Source organism: Oratosquilla oratoria, chromosome 9 (genome assembly GCF_046742065.1).
Source record: "Oratosquilla oratoria isolate Oo_2021 chromosome 9, ASM4674206v1, whole genome shotgun sequence".
Taxonomy (NCBI): domain Eukaryota; kingdom Metazoa; phylum Arthropoda; class Malacostraca; order Stomatopoda; family Squillidae; genus Oratosquilla; species Oratosquilla oratoria.
Window position 1 is genome coordinate 42,654,799 of NC_134785.1, and position 12,500 is coordinate 42,667,298.

The following is a 12,500-nucleotide window of genomic DNA, read 5'->3' on the forward strand; positions in this document are numbered from 1 at the left end:
CCCTCTCCTCCTTCACCCTCTCTCTTCTTCACCCTCTCTCTCTTCCGTCACCCTCCTTCTCCTCCTTCACCTTCCTTCTCCTCCTTCACCCTTCTTGTTCTCCTTCATCCTCCCTGTCCTCCTTTACTCTCCCTGTCCACCTTCACCCTCTCTCTCCTCTTTCAACCTCCCTCTTCCCCTTCACCCTCCTACTCCTCCTCTTCCTTCACTCTCCCCCTCCTCCTCCTCCTCCTCCTCCTCCTCCTTCACCCTCCCTCTCCTCCTCCTTCACCCTCCCTCTCCTCCTTCACCCTCCTCCTCCTCCTTCACCCTCCCTCTCCTCCTTCACCCTCCTCCTCCTCCTCCTCCTCCTCCTTCACCCTATCCCCCCTTGAGCCACCCCTATCCCCCAGAGCCACCCCATCCCCCTAGATCAGTGGTTCTTAAGCTTTTTCCAGTGCCCTCCGTACCCTTTGATATCTCAGAAAAATTTTCTCGTATCCCCGTCCAATACAAACACGATGCAAACATATGAAAAGGATTAGTGATACAAACCTTGCTTTGCTTTCTCGTACCCCCCGCCCCCAGGGTTTAAAGTTTCGTACCCCTTTGGGGGCACCTGAGGTACCTCAAGTTAAAAACCACTACCCTAGAGCCCCCCCTCTCCCCCCCAGAGCCGCCTTCTCCCAACCTCTGCCCAAACAGCCACCCCACTCCAGCCAGCCATCCACCCCCTATCCCTCCCCCTTCTCCCCCTCCGGAGCCTCCTACGCACCTCCTGTATGTGTTCGATGTGCTCCAGGAACCTGTCGGCGTATTCGTCCAGCCGCTCCTGGTCGGTGGCCAGCCCCGCGTTCTTCAGGGCGCTGATCAGCTCCGACTCCTCGCAGCCGCCCCGCACCAGCTCCTCCGCCTGCAGAAGGAAGGTCACATGAGAATGGAGCTGCAAGAGATCATATGGCTTACAATAGGAACATGAGAATGAAGGAGACTGCATAAGACCATAAGGACAACACTAGACAGTTCCATGTCCATTACCCCCCATCTCTTAAACATCCCATAGTTTCAGAGCTCACTACGTGGTTACTAAGAACGTTCCATACTTTAACTGGTCTATCGGTGAGCCAATTCTTGCCTATTTGAAGAGGGATGTCAGTATATACACGGCCGCATGGTAATGTGGGAAGGATATGGCTGGGGGAGAGGAGGTAGAGGTGGAGGAAAGGGGCTGGGAAGGGGAGGAGGAATGGGGGAGAAAGGGAAAGGGAGAGTGGAGGGAGAGGGGAAGAGGAGGGGAGTTTGGATGGTGGAGGTGGAGAGGGAGAGAAGGGGAGGAGTAATGGGGAGAAAGGGCAAGGGGGATTGGAGGGAGAGGGGAAGAGGAGGGGAGTTTGGAGGGTGGAGGGGGAGAGGGAGAGAAGAGAAGGAGGAATGGGGGGAAAGGAAAAAGGGGGAGTGGAGGGAGAGGGGAAGAGGAGGGGAGTTTGGAGAGTGGAGGTGGAGAGGGTGAGAAGGGGAGGAGGAATGGGGAGAAAGGGAAAAGGGGGAGTGGAGGGAGAGGGGAAGGGGAGGGGAGTTTGGAGAGTGGAAGAAGGTGAGGGGAAGAGGGAAGGGAAGGGGCGATTAGGGGCCGGGTCTTCACATGACCAATAGTCCAGGATACCCACAGGCATAAAGGAAGAGAGAAAGAGAGATGAAGAGAGAGAGAGAGAGAGAGAGAGAGAGAGAGAGAGAGAGAGAGAGAGAGAGAGAGAGAGAGAGAGAGAGAGAGAGAGAGAGAGAGAGAGTGAGAGAGACAGAGAGAGAAAGTGAGAGAAACAGAGAGTGTGAGAGAGAAAGAGAGAAAGAGAAAGAGAGCGTGAGAGACAGACAGAAAGAGAAAGAGAAAGAGAGAGAGAGAGAGAGAGAGAGAGAGAGAGAGAGAGAGAGAGAGAGAGAGAGAGAGAGAGAGAGAGAGAGAGAGAGAGAGAGAGAGAGAGAGAGAGAGAGAGAGAGAGAGAGAGAGAGAGAGAGAGAGAGAGAGAGAAAGAGAGAGAGAGAGAGATACCACGTATGTGGTCTGCAATACAAGTTGGGAGAAAACAACTTGAAATGGAGTAAATTGTTAAACACGGGTTTCTGTCCTTGTGGACAATTTCCCGCAGCCGCCACGGGCCTTAGCGGGCATTTCATAAAAGACCGTGGACAGAAGCCCCCTTTCCCCCTCCCCCATCCTCCCCCTCCCCCTCCTTCCCCTTCCCCTATTCACTCTCCCTCCCCACTTCATCCTCCCGCCTCCCCCTTCTCCCCTCCTCCCCTCCCCATCTTCCTCCCCTCCCCCCTACAACTATTAACATCCGGCTCTGACTAGACAACACGAGACAAGGACGAGAGAACGATAACATCATGTCTCTCACAAAAAAAGACCACTTTCTCTGGTGTAGGCCTTATGGTCTCTTGCAGTCTCCTTCATTCTTATGGTCTTATTACAACCCTGGAGAGAGGACCACGTTTCTCTCGGGGGAGATGGGAGGAAAAGGGGAGGATGAGAGAAAGGAGGGAGAAAAGCAGAAAAACTAGTGGTGAGGAAGGAAAGAGAGAGAAGAGGGAGAGAGAGAGGAAGGAAAGAGAGAGCAGATGGGGAGAGAAAGGGGGAAGAGATGGAAAAATCGGGGGAGGGGGAGGGGAGGTGGAGAGGGGGAGGGGGAGAGGGGGAGAGAGAGGGGGAGGAGGAGAGAGGGAGAGAAAGGAGGGGGAAGAGGTGGAAAAATCGGGGGAGGGGGAGGGGAGATGGAGAAGGGGAGGGGGAGAGGGGGAGAGAGAGGGGGAGGAGGAGAGAGGGAGAGAGAGGAGGGGGAAGAGGTGGAAAAATCGAGGGGAGGGTGGAGAGGGGGAAGGGGGAGAGAGGAAGGGGGAGAGGGGAGGGAGATACCGAAAAACCGGTGGTGAGGGGGGAGAAGAGGGAGATAAATGAGGAGGTAAGGGGGAAGAGTGGGGAGAACTGGTGGGTGGAGGGGAGAGATAAAAGAGGCGCTTAATTAGTCCTCCGATCTCTATTCTAAGAAGCCCGAAGTCGAGACCTGAGTTCGTGGGCTGAAGAACCTCTTCAGGTCTTCCAGGAGACGTTGAAGACGCGTTTCTTCGGGTCAGACAATTACTCGATGTAAATCAGTTCGATCCAAGATGTTCCTCTATCCTACTACCCCCCCCCTCTCTCTTCTCTCTCTCTCTCTCTCTCTCTCTCTCTCTCTCTCTCTCTCTCTCTCTCTCTCTCTCTCTCTCTCTCTCTCTCTCTCTCTCTCTCTCTCCTCTCTCTCTCTCCTCTCTCTCTCTTTCTTTCTGTGTGTATGTGTACGTATGTGTGTGTGTGTATGTGTGCGTGTGTGTGTGTGTGTGTGTGTGTGTGTGTGTGTGTGTGTGTGTGTGTGTGTGTGTGTGTGTGTGTGTGTGTGTGTGTGAGTGTGTGTGTGTGTGTGTGTGTGTGTGTGTGTGTGTGTGTGTGTGTGTGTGTGTGTGTGTGTGTGTATTCACCTTGGTCTTCACCTTGGTCTTTGGGTCACGTGCTGGGCTCGTGATCGACAGCTATTTCCCTTCCGAAAGAGAGCTCAGTGCTCGTATGACCGATCTATGGGTAATGCTGTGACCTTACACGCACACACACACCCAACTCCTCGCCCACGAGAGTTGGAGTAACGACTCGAAGTGCAGCGATACTAAAATTATTTCAGCCCTGGGCAGGATTCGAACCCGGACCGCCATAGTGACAGTCGGGGACTCTACCAACCGCGCCACCCAGAGTGTGTGTGTGTGTGTGTGTGTGTGTGTGTGTGTGTGTGTGTGTGTGTGTGTGTGTGTGTGTGTGTGTGTGTGTGTGAGTTTGTGTGTGTGTGTGTGTGTGTGTGTGTGTGTGTGTGTGTGTGTGAGTGTGTGTGTGTGTGTGTGTGTGTGTGTATGTGTGTGTGTGTGTGTGTGTGTGTGTGTGTGTGTGTGTGTGTGTGTGTGTGTGTGTGTGTGTGTGTGTGTGTGTGTGTGTGTGTGTGTGTGTGTGTGTGTGTGTGTGTGTGTGTGTGTGTGTGTGTGTGTGTGTGTGTGTGTGTGTGTGTGTGTGTGTGTGTGTCTTCCTTACTTCATCTCTTCCCGTCCTCTTCCTCCTCTTTTCTTTCCTCTTCTTTCTCCTCCTCTTGTTCCTATTCCTGCTCTTTCTCCTCCTCTTACTTCTCTTCTTTCTTCTCTTACTTCTTGTCTTCCTCTTTTTATTTACCCTCCTCCTACTTCTTTCTTCTTCCTCCTACCACAACTCCTCCTTCTTCTCCTCCTCTGCCTATTCTTCTTTTCCTCCTCCTCCTCCTCTTCCTCTTCCTCTTTCTCCTACTTTTACTTCTCCTCTTCCTACTCCTCCTCCTACCTCAACTCCTTTTCATCCCCCTCCTCTTCCTATTCTTCTCTTCGTCGTCCTCCTTTTCCTCCTACTTCTCTTCTTTCTTCTTCTCCTCTCCCTATATTTGTATATTTGTTTCTTCTACTTTTCCTTCTCTCCATATACTTCTCCTCTTCTTTCATCTCTTCCTTATCGTTTTACTCACCCTCCTCTTCCTCTTCCTCTTTCTACTCCTCCTCCTCCTCCTCTTTTCCTCCACCTCCTCCTCCTCCTCTTTCTTCTCTTTCTGGTGATTATTTCTCAAGTATATTCATTCATATATCATTACGCCTTCCTGAGGTCTCCCTTTTCCTCTCTCCCCATCTTCCTCTCCCCCCTTCCCCTCTTCTCCTCTTCCTCTCTCCCCCCTTCTTCTCTCCTCCTCTTCCTTCCCCCCACTTCCCCTCACCCCGTTCTTTCCCTCACGTCCTCCCCATTTCTCTCTTCCCCTCTTCTGTCCCATAAACCTCCTTTCCCCTCTTTCAACCCTTTCCTACTCTATCGTTTCCCCTCGGACAACACTAATACATCGTGTTCCCTTCCCTCATTCTACCCAATCTCCCCTCTCTCTCTTTCCCCTTATAAGGGGGTAGCCGTTTCAAAGACTATTTTTTCTCGCCCCTTACAGTAAACCCTTCCATTTTCTTTTAAAGAGTTTTTTCTCTTTTGCTCTCTTTCGATAATAATCTCTTGTTTTCTCTTCTTCTCTTCCTCAATCCCCCTCCTCTTCCTCATTCCTCCTTCTCTTTCTCACTCCTCCCGCTCCTACCCCTGATCCACTTTACTCCTCCTCTTCCTCCTCCTCCTCCCCTCCCCAGTTCCTCCTCCTCATCCCTCCTACTTCTCACCCTTCCTCCTCCTCCCCGTCTTATCCTCCCTCTTCCTCCTCACCCTTCCTCCCCGTCTCATCGCTCCTCCTCCATCTTCCTCTCCTCCTCTTCCTCACTCTTCCTACTCCTCCCCGACTCATCCCTCCTCCTCACCCCTTCCTCTCCCTCCTCTTTCTCCCTCTCTTATCCCTTACCCTCCCTTCTCACCCCTCCTCCTCCTCCTCCTCCTCCCCGTCTCATCCCTCCTCCTCGATCTCCTCACCTCTCCAGCTCCTCCTTCTCCGTCCTCCTCCTCCTCACTCCTTCCTCTCCCTCGCTGCTGAGTCCGGCTGACCTCGTTCCCAATTTCCTCGCTTCGCTTCGCCTCGCTTCGCCTCGCTTCGCTTTGCCTCCCTCTCCCCTTTCATTACTCGATCTCCTCTTCCTTTCCCCTGGGTCCCTCATTCGCCATCATTTCCGGTCGGGACTGCCCCCCTCCTCCCTTCCCCCTCCTTCTCCCCCTTCCCCACCTCCCCTTTCTCCTCCCCCTTCCCCACCCCCTCTCCCTACCCCTCCTCCTCCTCCCCCTCTCCCCCTTTCGATTGAATAAAATCAAATGACGTCACCGGGAATAGTATCGTCGGGGTGAAGGAACTCACCCTTCCACCCTTCCTCTCATCCCCACCCTTATCCTGTCCACATACCCTTACTCTCATATCTATCCACACTCTCATCCTCACCCTGATCTTCATCCTCATCCTTATTCTAACATTTACACTCACTCTGATCATCAACGTAACCCTCACTCTTTCTCTCTCTTTCCCTCTCTCTCGCTCTTTTCTTATTTTCTCTCTTCTCTTTTATCCACTTTCTCATTGTTTTCTTTCAGATCACTTTATCGACTGTTCTCCTTTGTGATTGGGCGAATCGAACATAGGCTAAGTTGGATTAGGTCAGGTTAGGTTAAGTTAGGCTAAGATAGGTCAGGGTAGGTTAGGTTAGATTAGGTTAGATCAGTTCAGGTTAGGTCAGATTAGGTTAGATTTGGTCAGGCTAGATTAGGTTATGTTGAGTAAGGCCAGTTCAGATTAGTTTAGGTTAAGTTCAGGTTAGGTTATATTACGTTAAATTAGGCTAGGTCAGGTTAGGTTACCTTAACTTTTGCAACAAGTATTGATAACATATTACAAATTATTCACATCAGTATATTTACCTATATACCAAGTTTTTTTTTATGGGAGATTGCCAAGTCAAATGCACACACTCACCCGCCACCCTTGTCTCCCTCTCAACTTAGCTCCTCGTGGATGAAGGGTCATCCCTGTATTCCGCCCACTGCCCTGGGGGGTCATAAGCAATCCAGTAAGACACAGCACATCCACAGCAAAGCCGCTTCATTTAATCAGCGACCCCCCTCCCCACCCTTCCCCAACCACGTCCTCCCTTTCCTCCCGGAAATCTGATGCACACACCGGTGACCTGACTGACCTGTTGTGTTCTGTTGACTGACCTGTTCCATGGCTGTGTTCTGGAGTTGTGACCTGAGGTCCCGTGTGGCATTCAAGGTCGAGGCGATGGCGGTTTCGAGTTCGTCTGAGGGCGAATTGGTTTCCTTCTGCTCCTGAAGGGGACGGGGCATCACGAGTGTTAGTCTCAAGTAGAAAGGTGGGTCACAGGTACAAGAGTTAGGGAGAACTCTTCAGAAGGGTTCCCGGGAACCATACAGTGTTGCTGAAACACTGTTGCAAGGTTGCTGCAACATTGTTACAACATTGTTGCAAAGTTTCTATAACATTGTTTCAACAGCGTCACAATACTGATGCAACACTGATACATGGCTACGATACAACATAATGGTGCAACTTTTCTGCAACATTGCTACAATGTTGCTGCAACATTTCTAGAGTGCTTGCAGGAGCAACGTATTAATGCCTAAACAGCTACAGTGTTGCTGCAATATTTGTACAATATTACTGCAATGTTGCCGGAATACTACCGGAGGGTTTGAAAATATATTAAATTCATTTCCAAACAGATACAATATTGATTTAAAATGGCCATTGCCGACAAAATGGTCCGAGTAGACACCATGTGAGGAGGATGGCCCTTTTATTAACTGTCGAGAAGCAGCAATTATTATTCAGAGTTCAAACACTAAAAAACAAAACAGAGGCATGTTCAATATTGCACTCTCTTTATTACATTTAATTCCTGTACATGTGGATGGTCGCTGGCCGAGATCGAGGTGATGGAGGTTCGAACCCTGTCACCGGCGAGTTGAGCCAAGGGCATAGAGTTTCGCGATATTAGTTCGAATCAATGATCGGTTAAAAAGACCTTCTGAGATATATAAATACTTTAGAGGTTGTTTTCTGCCTCTGTGTACTTGATAAAGCTTCCGTCCTGATATGGTGTCTACTCTCACCTGATGCAATGTTGCTGAAACAGTGTTGCAACATTATCAGATTCTAAAAACATTCTACTTATGTCTAGACAGTTGTAATATTGCCGTCAAGAGAAGTCTAGTAATAATTTTGTGCAACATTGTTGAAATTCACCAGGCAACGTCTCTGCAACATAACACTAATGTTGCTACAATACTGTAACATGTAAAAAAAAATCACTATCGTATGTGACAATTTTGAATATGAATATTTTATACTGATTGTAAAAAATATATATTACCCTCTTGCGAACATTTAAGCCCATTAAAAAAAAAAAAAAAAAAGAACTGTACCATTGACACTCCTACTCGAAGTAGCTGGTTGAGTTCGAGTCGGATGCGGTCGATGATGAGGAGGATTCTCTCACGGTGCTCGTGAGACGTGTAGGCGGAATCGGTGAAGTCCTGGGTACGTTCAGTGATCGTGTCCAAACCCTGCGAAAGAACGGCAAAAAGAAAGTAAAAGGAATTTTACTTAATTCATAAATGTCGCGGCACACTAGACTAGCATGCTACTTACTTTTGCTACTTTGAGTAGAAACGACTTGTTACGATATCATAGACTTCTCAGCAATGTGTCTGACATTCGTATTCGTATATAACGCAAAATTAGTTTGACATTTGTATATTTGAAAAACAAAAGATCGTAACCGAAGTCGTTTCTACTCAAACGAAGAAGCAAAAGCAAGTAGCATGCTATCGAGAAATTGCTAGTGTGCCGCCACTTTTACACGTTCACTCACTCCTCCACATGTTTCATGTTGTCGATACTTTAGGGGAACCTTCGTAACACCCCCACAGACCAGCGTAACGCAGAATTCTTTTGTGGTCGGAGATTAATCTCTGTTCAGAAAATTAATACCGATTATTTTTATATTTGTGTTATCTTATTTCCATCGGTTCTGCTCCTCCCTTTCTGGATCCGCCTCTTCGGTGTCATATTGTAACCACGGATAGAATCGCTGGTTACATTTAATGAAACACTCTCATCCTCTCTCTCTCTCTCTCTCTCTCTCTCTAAAGTTCACACTCTCGATCTCGCTCACTTTTTCTCTCTGTTTCCCTCTCTCTTTCTCTTTCACTTTCTCTCTCTCTCTCTCTCTCTCTCTCTGCCTCTCTCTCTGTCTCCCTCTCTCTCTCTCTCACTCTTTCATTCTTTCTCTCTGCCTTTCTCTTTTTCTCTCTCTCTCATAGGAACATAAGAATGTAAGAATGAAGGAGACTGCAAGAGACCATGAGGTCTATACTAGGTAGTTCCATGTCCATTACCACCCGTCATCCCCATCCATAAAGTTGTCTAACCGTTTCTTAAAACAACTGGTAGTTTCGGCGTTTACTACATGGTTACTAAGTCTGTTCTATTCGTTGACCACCCTATTAGTACACCAATTATTGCCTATTTCCTTCTTAAATCTAAATTTGTTCAGTTTAGATCCATTACTGCGAGTCCTGTCATGTTGTCTTAAAAAGGATGACCTTGTTTGCGTCGTCCTTGTTAAAGCCTTTGATCCACTTGAACACCTCAACTAGATCACCCCGCACTCTGCGTCTTTCCAGAGAGTGTAAGTTAAAGTGACTAAGCCTTTCTTCGTAAGGTAAATTTCTGAGCCCATGTATCATTTTGGTCATTCTCCTCTGCACTAATTCTAGTGAATTGATGTCCATTCTATAAGACGGAGACCAAAGCTGTACCGCATAGTCAAGAATGGGTCTAACTAACGCTAGATAGAGTTTGATCATTACCTCTGCACTTCTATTCGTAACCGTCCTAGCAATAAAACCTAATGCTCTGTTAGCTTTATTCCTGTTGCTAGTTTACTGTTTCCTAGATTTAAGGTCAGGACTTACTAGAACTCCTAAGTCTCTCTCGCACTCAGTTTTCTCTAAAATAGTGTTAACTAAGCTATATCTATTTTCGGGGCTGAGTAGCCCTACGTTTAACACGCTGCACTTTGAGATATTGAAGTTCATTTTTTATTTCTCTCTCTCTCTCTCTCTCTCTCTCTCTCTCTCTCTCTCTCTCTCTCTCCCCTGTTCACTTACTCAGTCACTCTTCTCCCACACCCACACAAAAGGCTATTACGTTCACTCAGAACACAAAACCTTCCTCACTCACATCGGAACAAAACACAAAAGAACGAAGTACCTGTGAAGGGTGAGGGTGGGGAGATGGGGAGGTCCATGGGCACTGATTTACTGTGCCGAACGGGTGACGTCAGAGAGATGTCAAAAGCGAGGTGCAAGGAGGAAGGGAGATGAGGGACCTCAGACGCCACAACTAATCATCACTCTTCTATGAGTGGAAATAGGTCTCCAATCAACATTATCCTTTGAGTAGAGAGAGAAATCTTGAACCGTAGGGGTGCCATTAAGATCCAAATGAAAAAAAAATCTTTGCAGTCACTAACCCATACGGGGAGGTTAGGCGGGGCGGGTTGAAGGGTTAGAGAGTGGGAGGGAGGGGGTGGGAGGGAGAGGGAGGGAAGTAGAGGAAGGGGAGGGGGAGTGTGGTGATATATTGCATACATCGCTCTACCTCCAAAGGTCACCTTCTGACCTGATTTCTTATACTCCTGAACGGGACGGGATACCAGGTACAAGCGTTAGGGAGAACTCTTTAGAAGGATCCCCAGGAAACATGCAGGGTTGCTGAAACATTGTTACAATGTTGCTGCAACATTGTTGCAAGGTTGTGTGCCCTTGACACAAACAACAAATACTCAAGATCCTCTTGCGATTTTATTTAGGTGGTCTCGCATTCGCTTAGGTGTGGGTTCGAATCCCGCACTTCTCTCCGGTTTCGAACAGTGACTGTAGTCAACTGCCCCAATAGCCCCACAAACGCATAATAGGGCGAAGGTGACGGGGTGCTCAGCGCCTCCTGACGTAGGCTCCTTACCACCTTCAGTGTACCGTGTGCTGTGTAGGCCGTCATGTTATAATCAAGACCTTTGGCGACCTTTCATAATCCAGACACGACGAGCTAATGAACAACAACAGCAACGAAAATCAATTTGTTGTCCCAGGTTTCTCTTGCAGGACACCAACGGTTCCCAGGTAACCAACAACAACAACAACAACAACAACAACAACAACAACAACAACAACAACAACAACAACAACGACAACAACAGCAACGACGACAACAACAACAACAACGACAACAACGACAACAGCAACAACAACGACAACAACAACAACAACAACAACAACAACAACGACAACAACAACAAGTGGAATTAAACTATTTGATACTCTCAAGAGGCAACAGTTATCTCATGCACGCCGCAATGTCCAACGAGTCAATGACCTTTGATCGAGTTAGTGACCTTTACTTCGTTAAGAATGCCATCCTCACCCATGAAGAGGCTCCTCGATGTTGACATTCTGTGACCTTCAAGAATCCTCCAAACCTTTTCAACGATCAACAGAGATAGATTAACATAACTCCCTCCTCCGCGAATTAATCCAGGTTTAGTTAACTTCCCTCAGGGTGGTTAGAGACTCTGGATTAATATCCGTGACCTGGCCGTAACCTTTTAGTCTATGCAGGGTCGCCTGAACACCCGGCGGTTCTTGGGAACAATCGGATACGATATTGGTATGCTCCGTTGGGTGCTCCCTTTAAACGAATCACTTTGAAATCTTGATCTACAGGTAGATGTCTTCTATGACAGGGGTGGGTAACCTTTTAAGCGCGGGTGCCAGAATCGGCCAAATCTTTGATACAAAAATGTTCTCGCGTGCCAACGGAGTAAGAATATAGGCCCTACATGCGAGTGTGGGCCCCCTCGCTCCCTCCCTCCCTTCACCTCCCAGAGGGGCCCCAATCCGCCGCCCAGCGCAGCATGCGGTGACCTATTGTCATAAAAAAAAAAAAAAAAAAAAAAAAAAATAGAGATTCATTAGTTATCTTTTTCAAGGTGAGCTTTGAGTTTCACGTGCCGGAACGTTAGTCTGCCAGATTTCCCCATCCCTCCGATACTTGCGAGTACGATTCCACTCTGGCCTTGATGTGTGACTTCTCATGACCTTTGACCTTTCCCAGGTTCCTCTTCTTGGTTCTCGAGGACCGAAATTTCCTGCTTCGTTGAATTTCTTAATTAACCTATAAATGAGGAGGAGGAGAAGGAGAAGGAGGAGGGAGTGGGTAGGGGAGTGGGAGGGAGGAGGAGGGCGTGTCGAAAGAACGAACTATGGATTTTAGAGCCCAGTGGCTACCGTGTCGAACTCATGATCAGGTGGTCGTGAGTTCGATCCCCGGGACCCGCTGCGTGATTCTTGCGTAGATTCCCGACAGTCCTGGCCAGGCAGAGAGGCGACCCCCCCCCCCAAAAAAAAAGCTTATTGCTGCAACTAACGGAGCCTTGTTTTACCAGGGGTTTCTCACTTCCCACTTCGTGGGAGTGGGACGGTGTGATAAATACTAAGTTATGAAGATCGTAGAATTACCAGGAAGACCGAGAAAAAGAAGAACAAATGAACAATGTTGCAACTGACAGTTCACTTCAGCGAACATGAGATTTGAATGGTCTTCACCACATGTATGCATGTATGTATGTATGTATGTATGTATGTATGTATGTATGCATGCATATATGTATGTATGTATGTATGTATGAATGCATGTATATGTGTATATGTGTATGTATCGATGTGTGTATTTATGTATGTATGTATTGGTATGTATGGATAACTGTATATATGTATGAACGGATGTATGTATGTATGTATGTATGTATGTATGTATGTATGTATGTATGCATGTATGTATGTATGTATGTATGTATGTATGTATGTATGTATGTATGTATGTATGTATATATGTATGTATGTACATATGTATGTATGTATGTATGTTTGTATGTGTGTA

The 12,500-nt window shown here is 47.8% G+C and overlaps 1 protein-coding gene across 1 annotated transcript in view; it reads right to left on the reverse strand.

Annotated features, from left to right (window-relative positions):
- The window catches only part of alpha-Catr (alpha-catenin related), a 240,067-nt gene that overhangs the window by 25,786 nt on the left and 201,781 nt on the right, over nucleotides 1–12,500 (reverse strand). The window contains exons 6-8 of the mRNA XM_076189691.1: nucleotides 7,922–8,062; nucleotides 6,695–6,805; nucleotides 755–892 (exon numbers count right to left, since the gene is read on the reverse strand). Of these exons, the coding sequence (XP_076045806.1) occupies nucleotides 755–892; nucleotides 6,695–6,805; nucleotides 7,922–8,062 (390 nt within the window). The remainder of the gene's footprint in view (nucleotides 1–754; nucleotides 893–6,694; nucleotides 6,806–7,921; nucleotides 8,063–12,500) is intronic.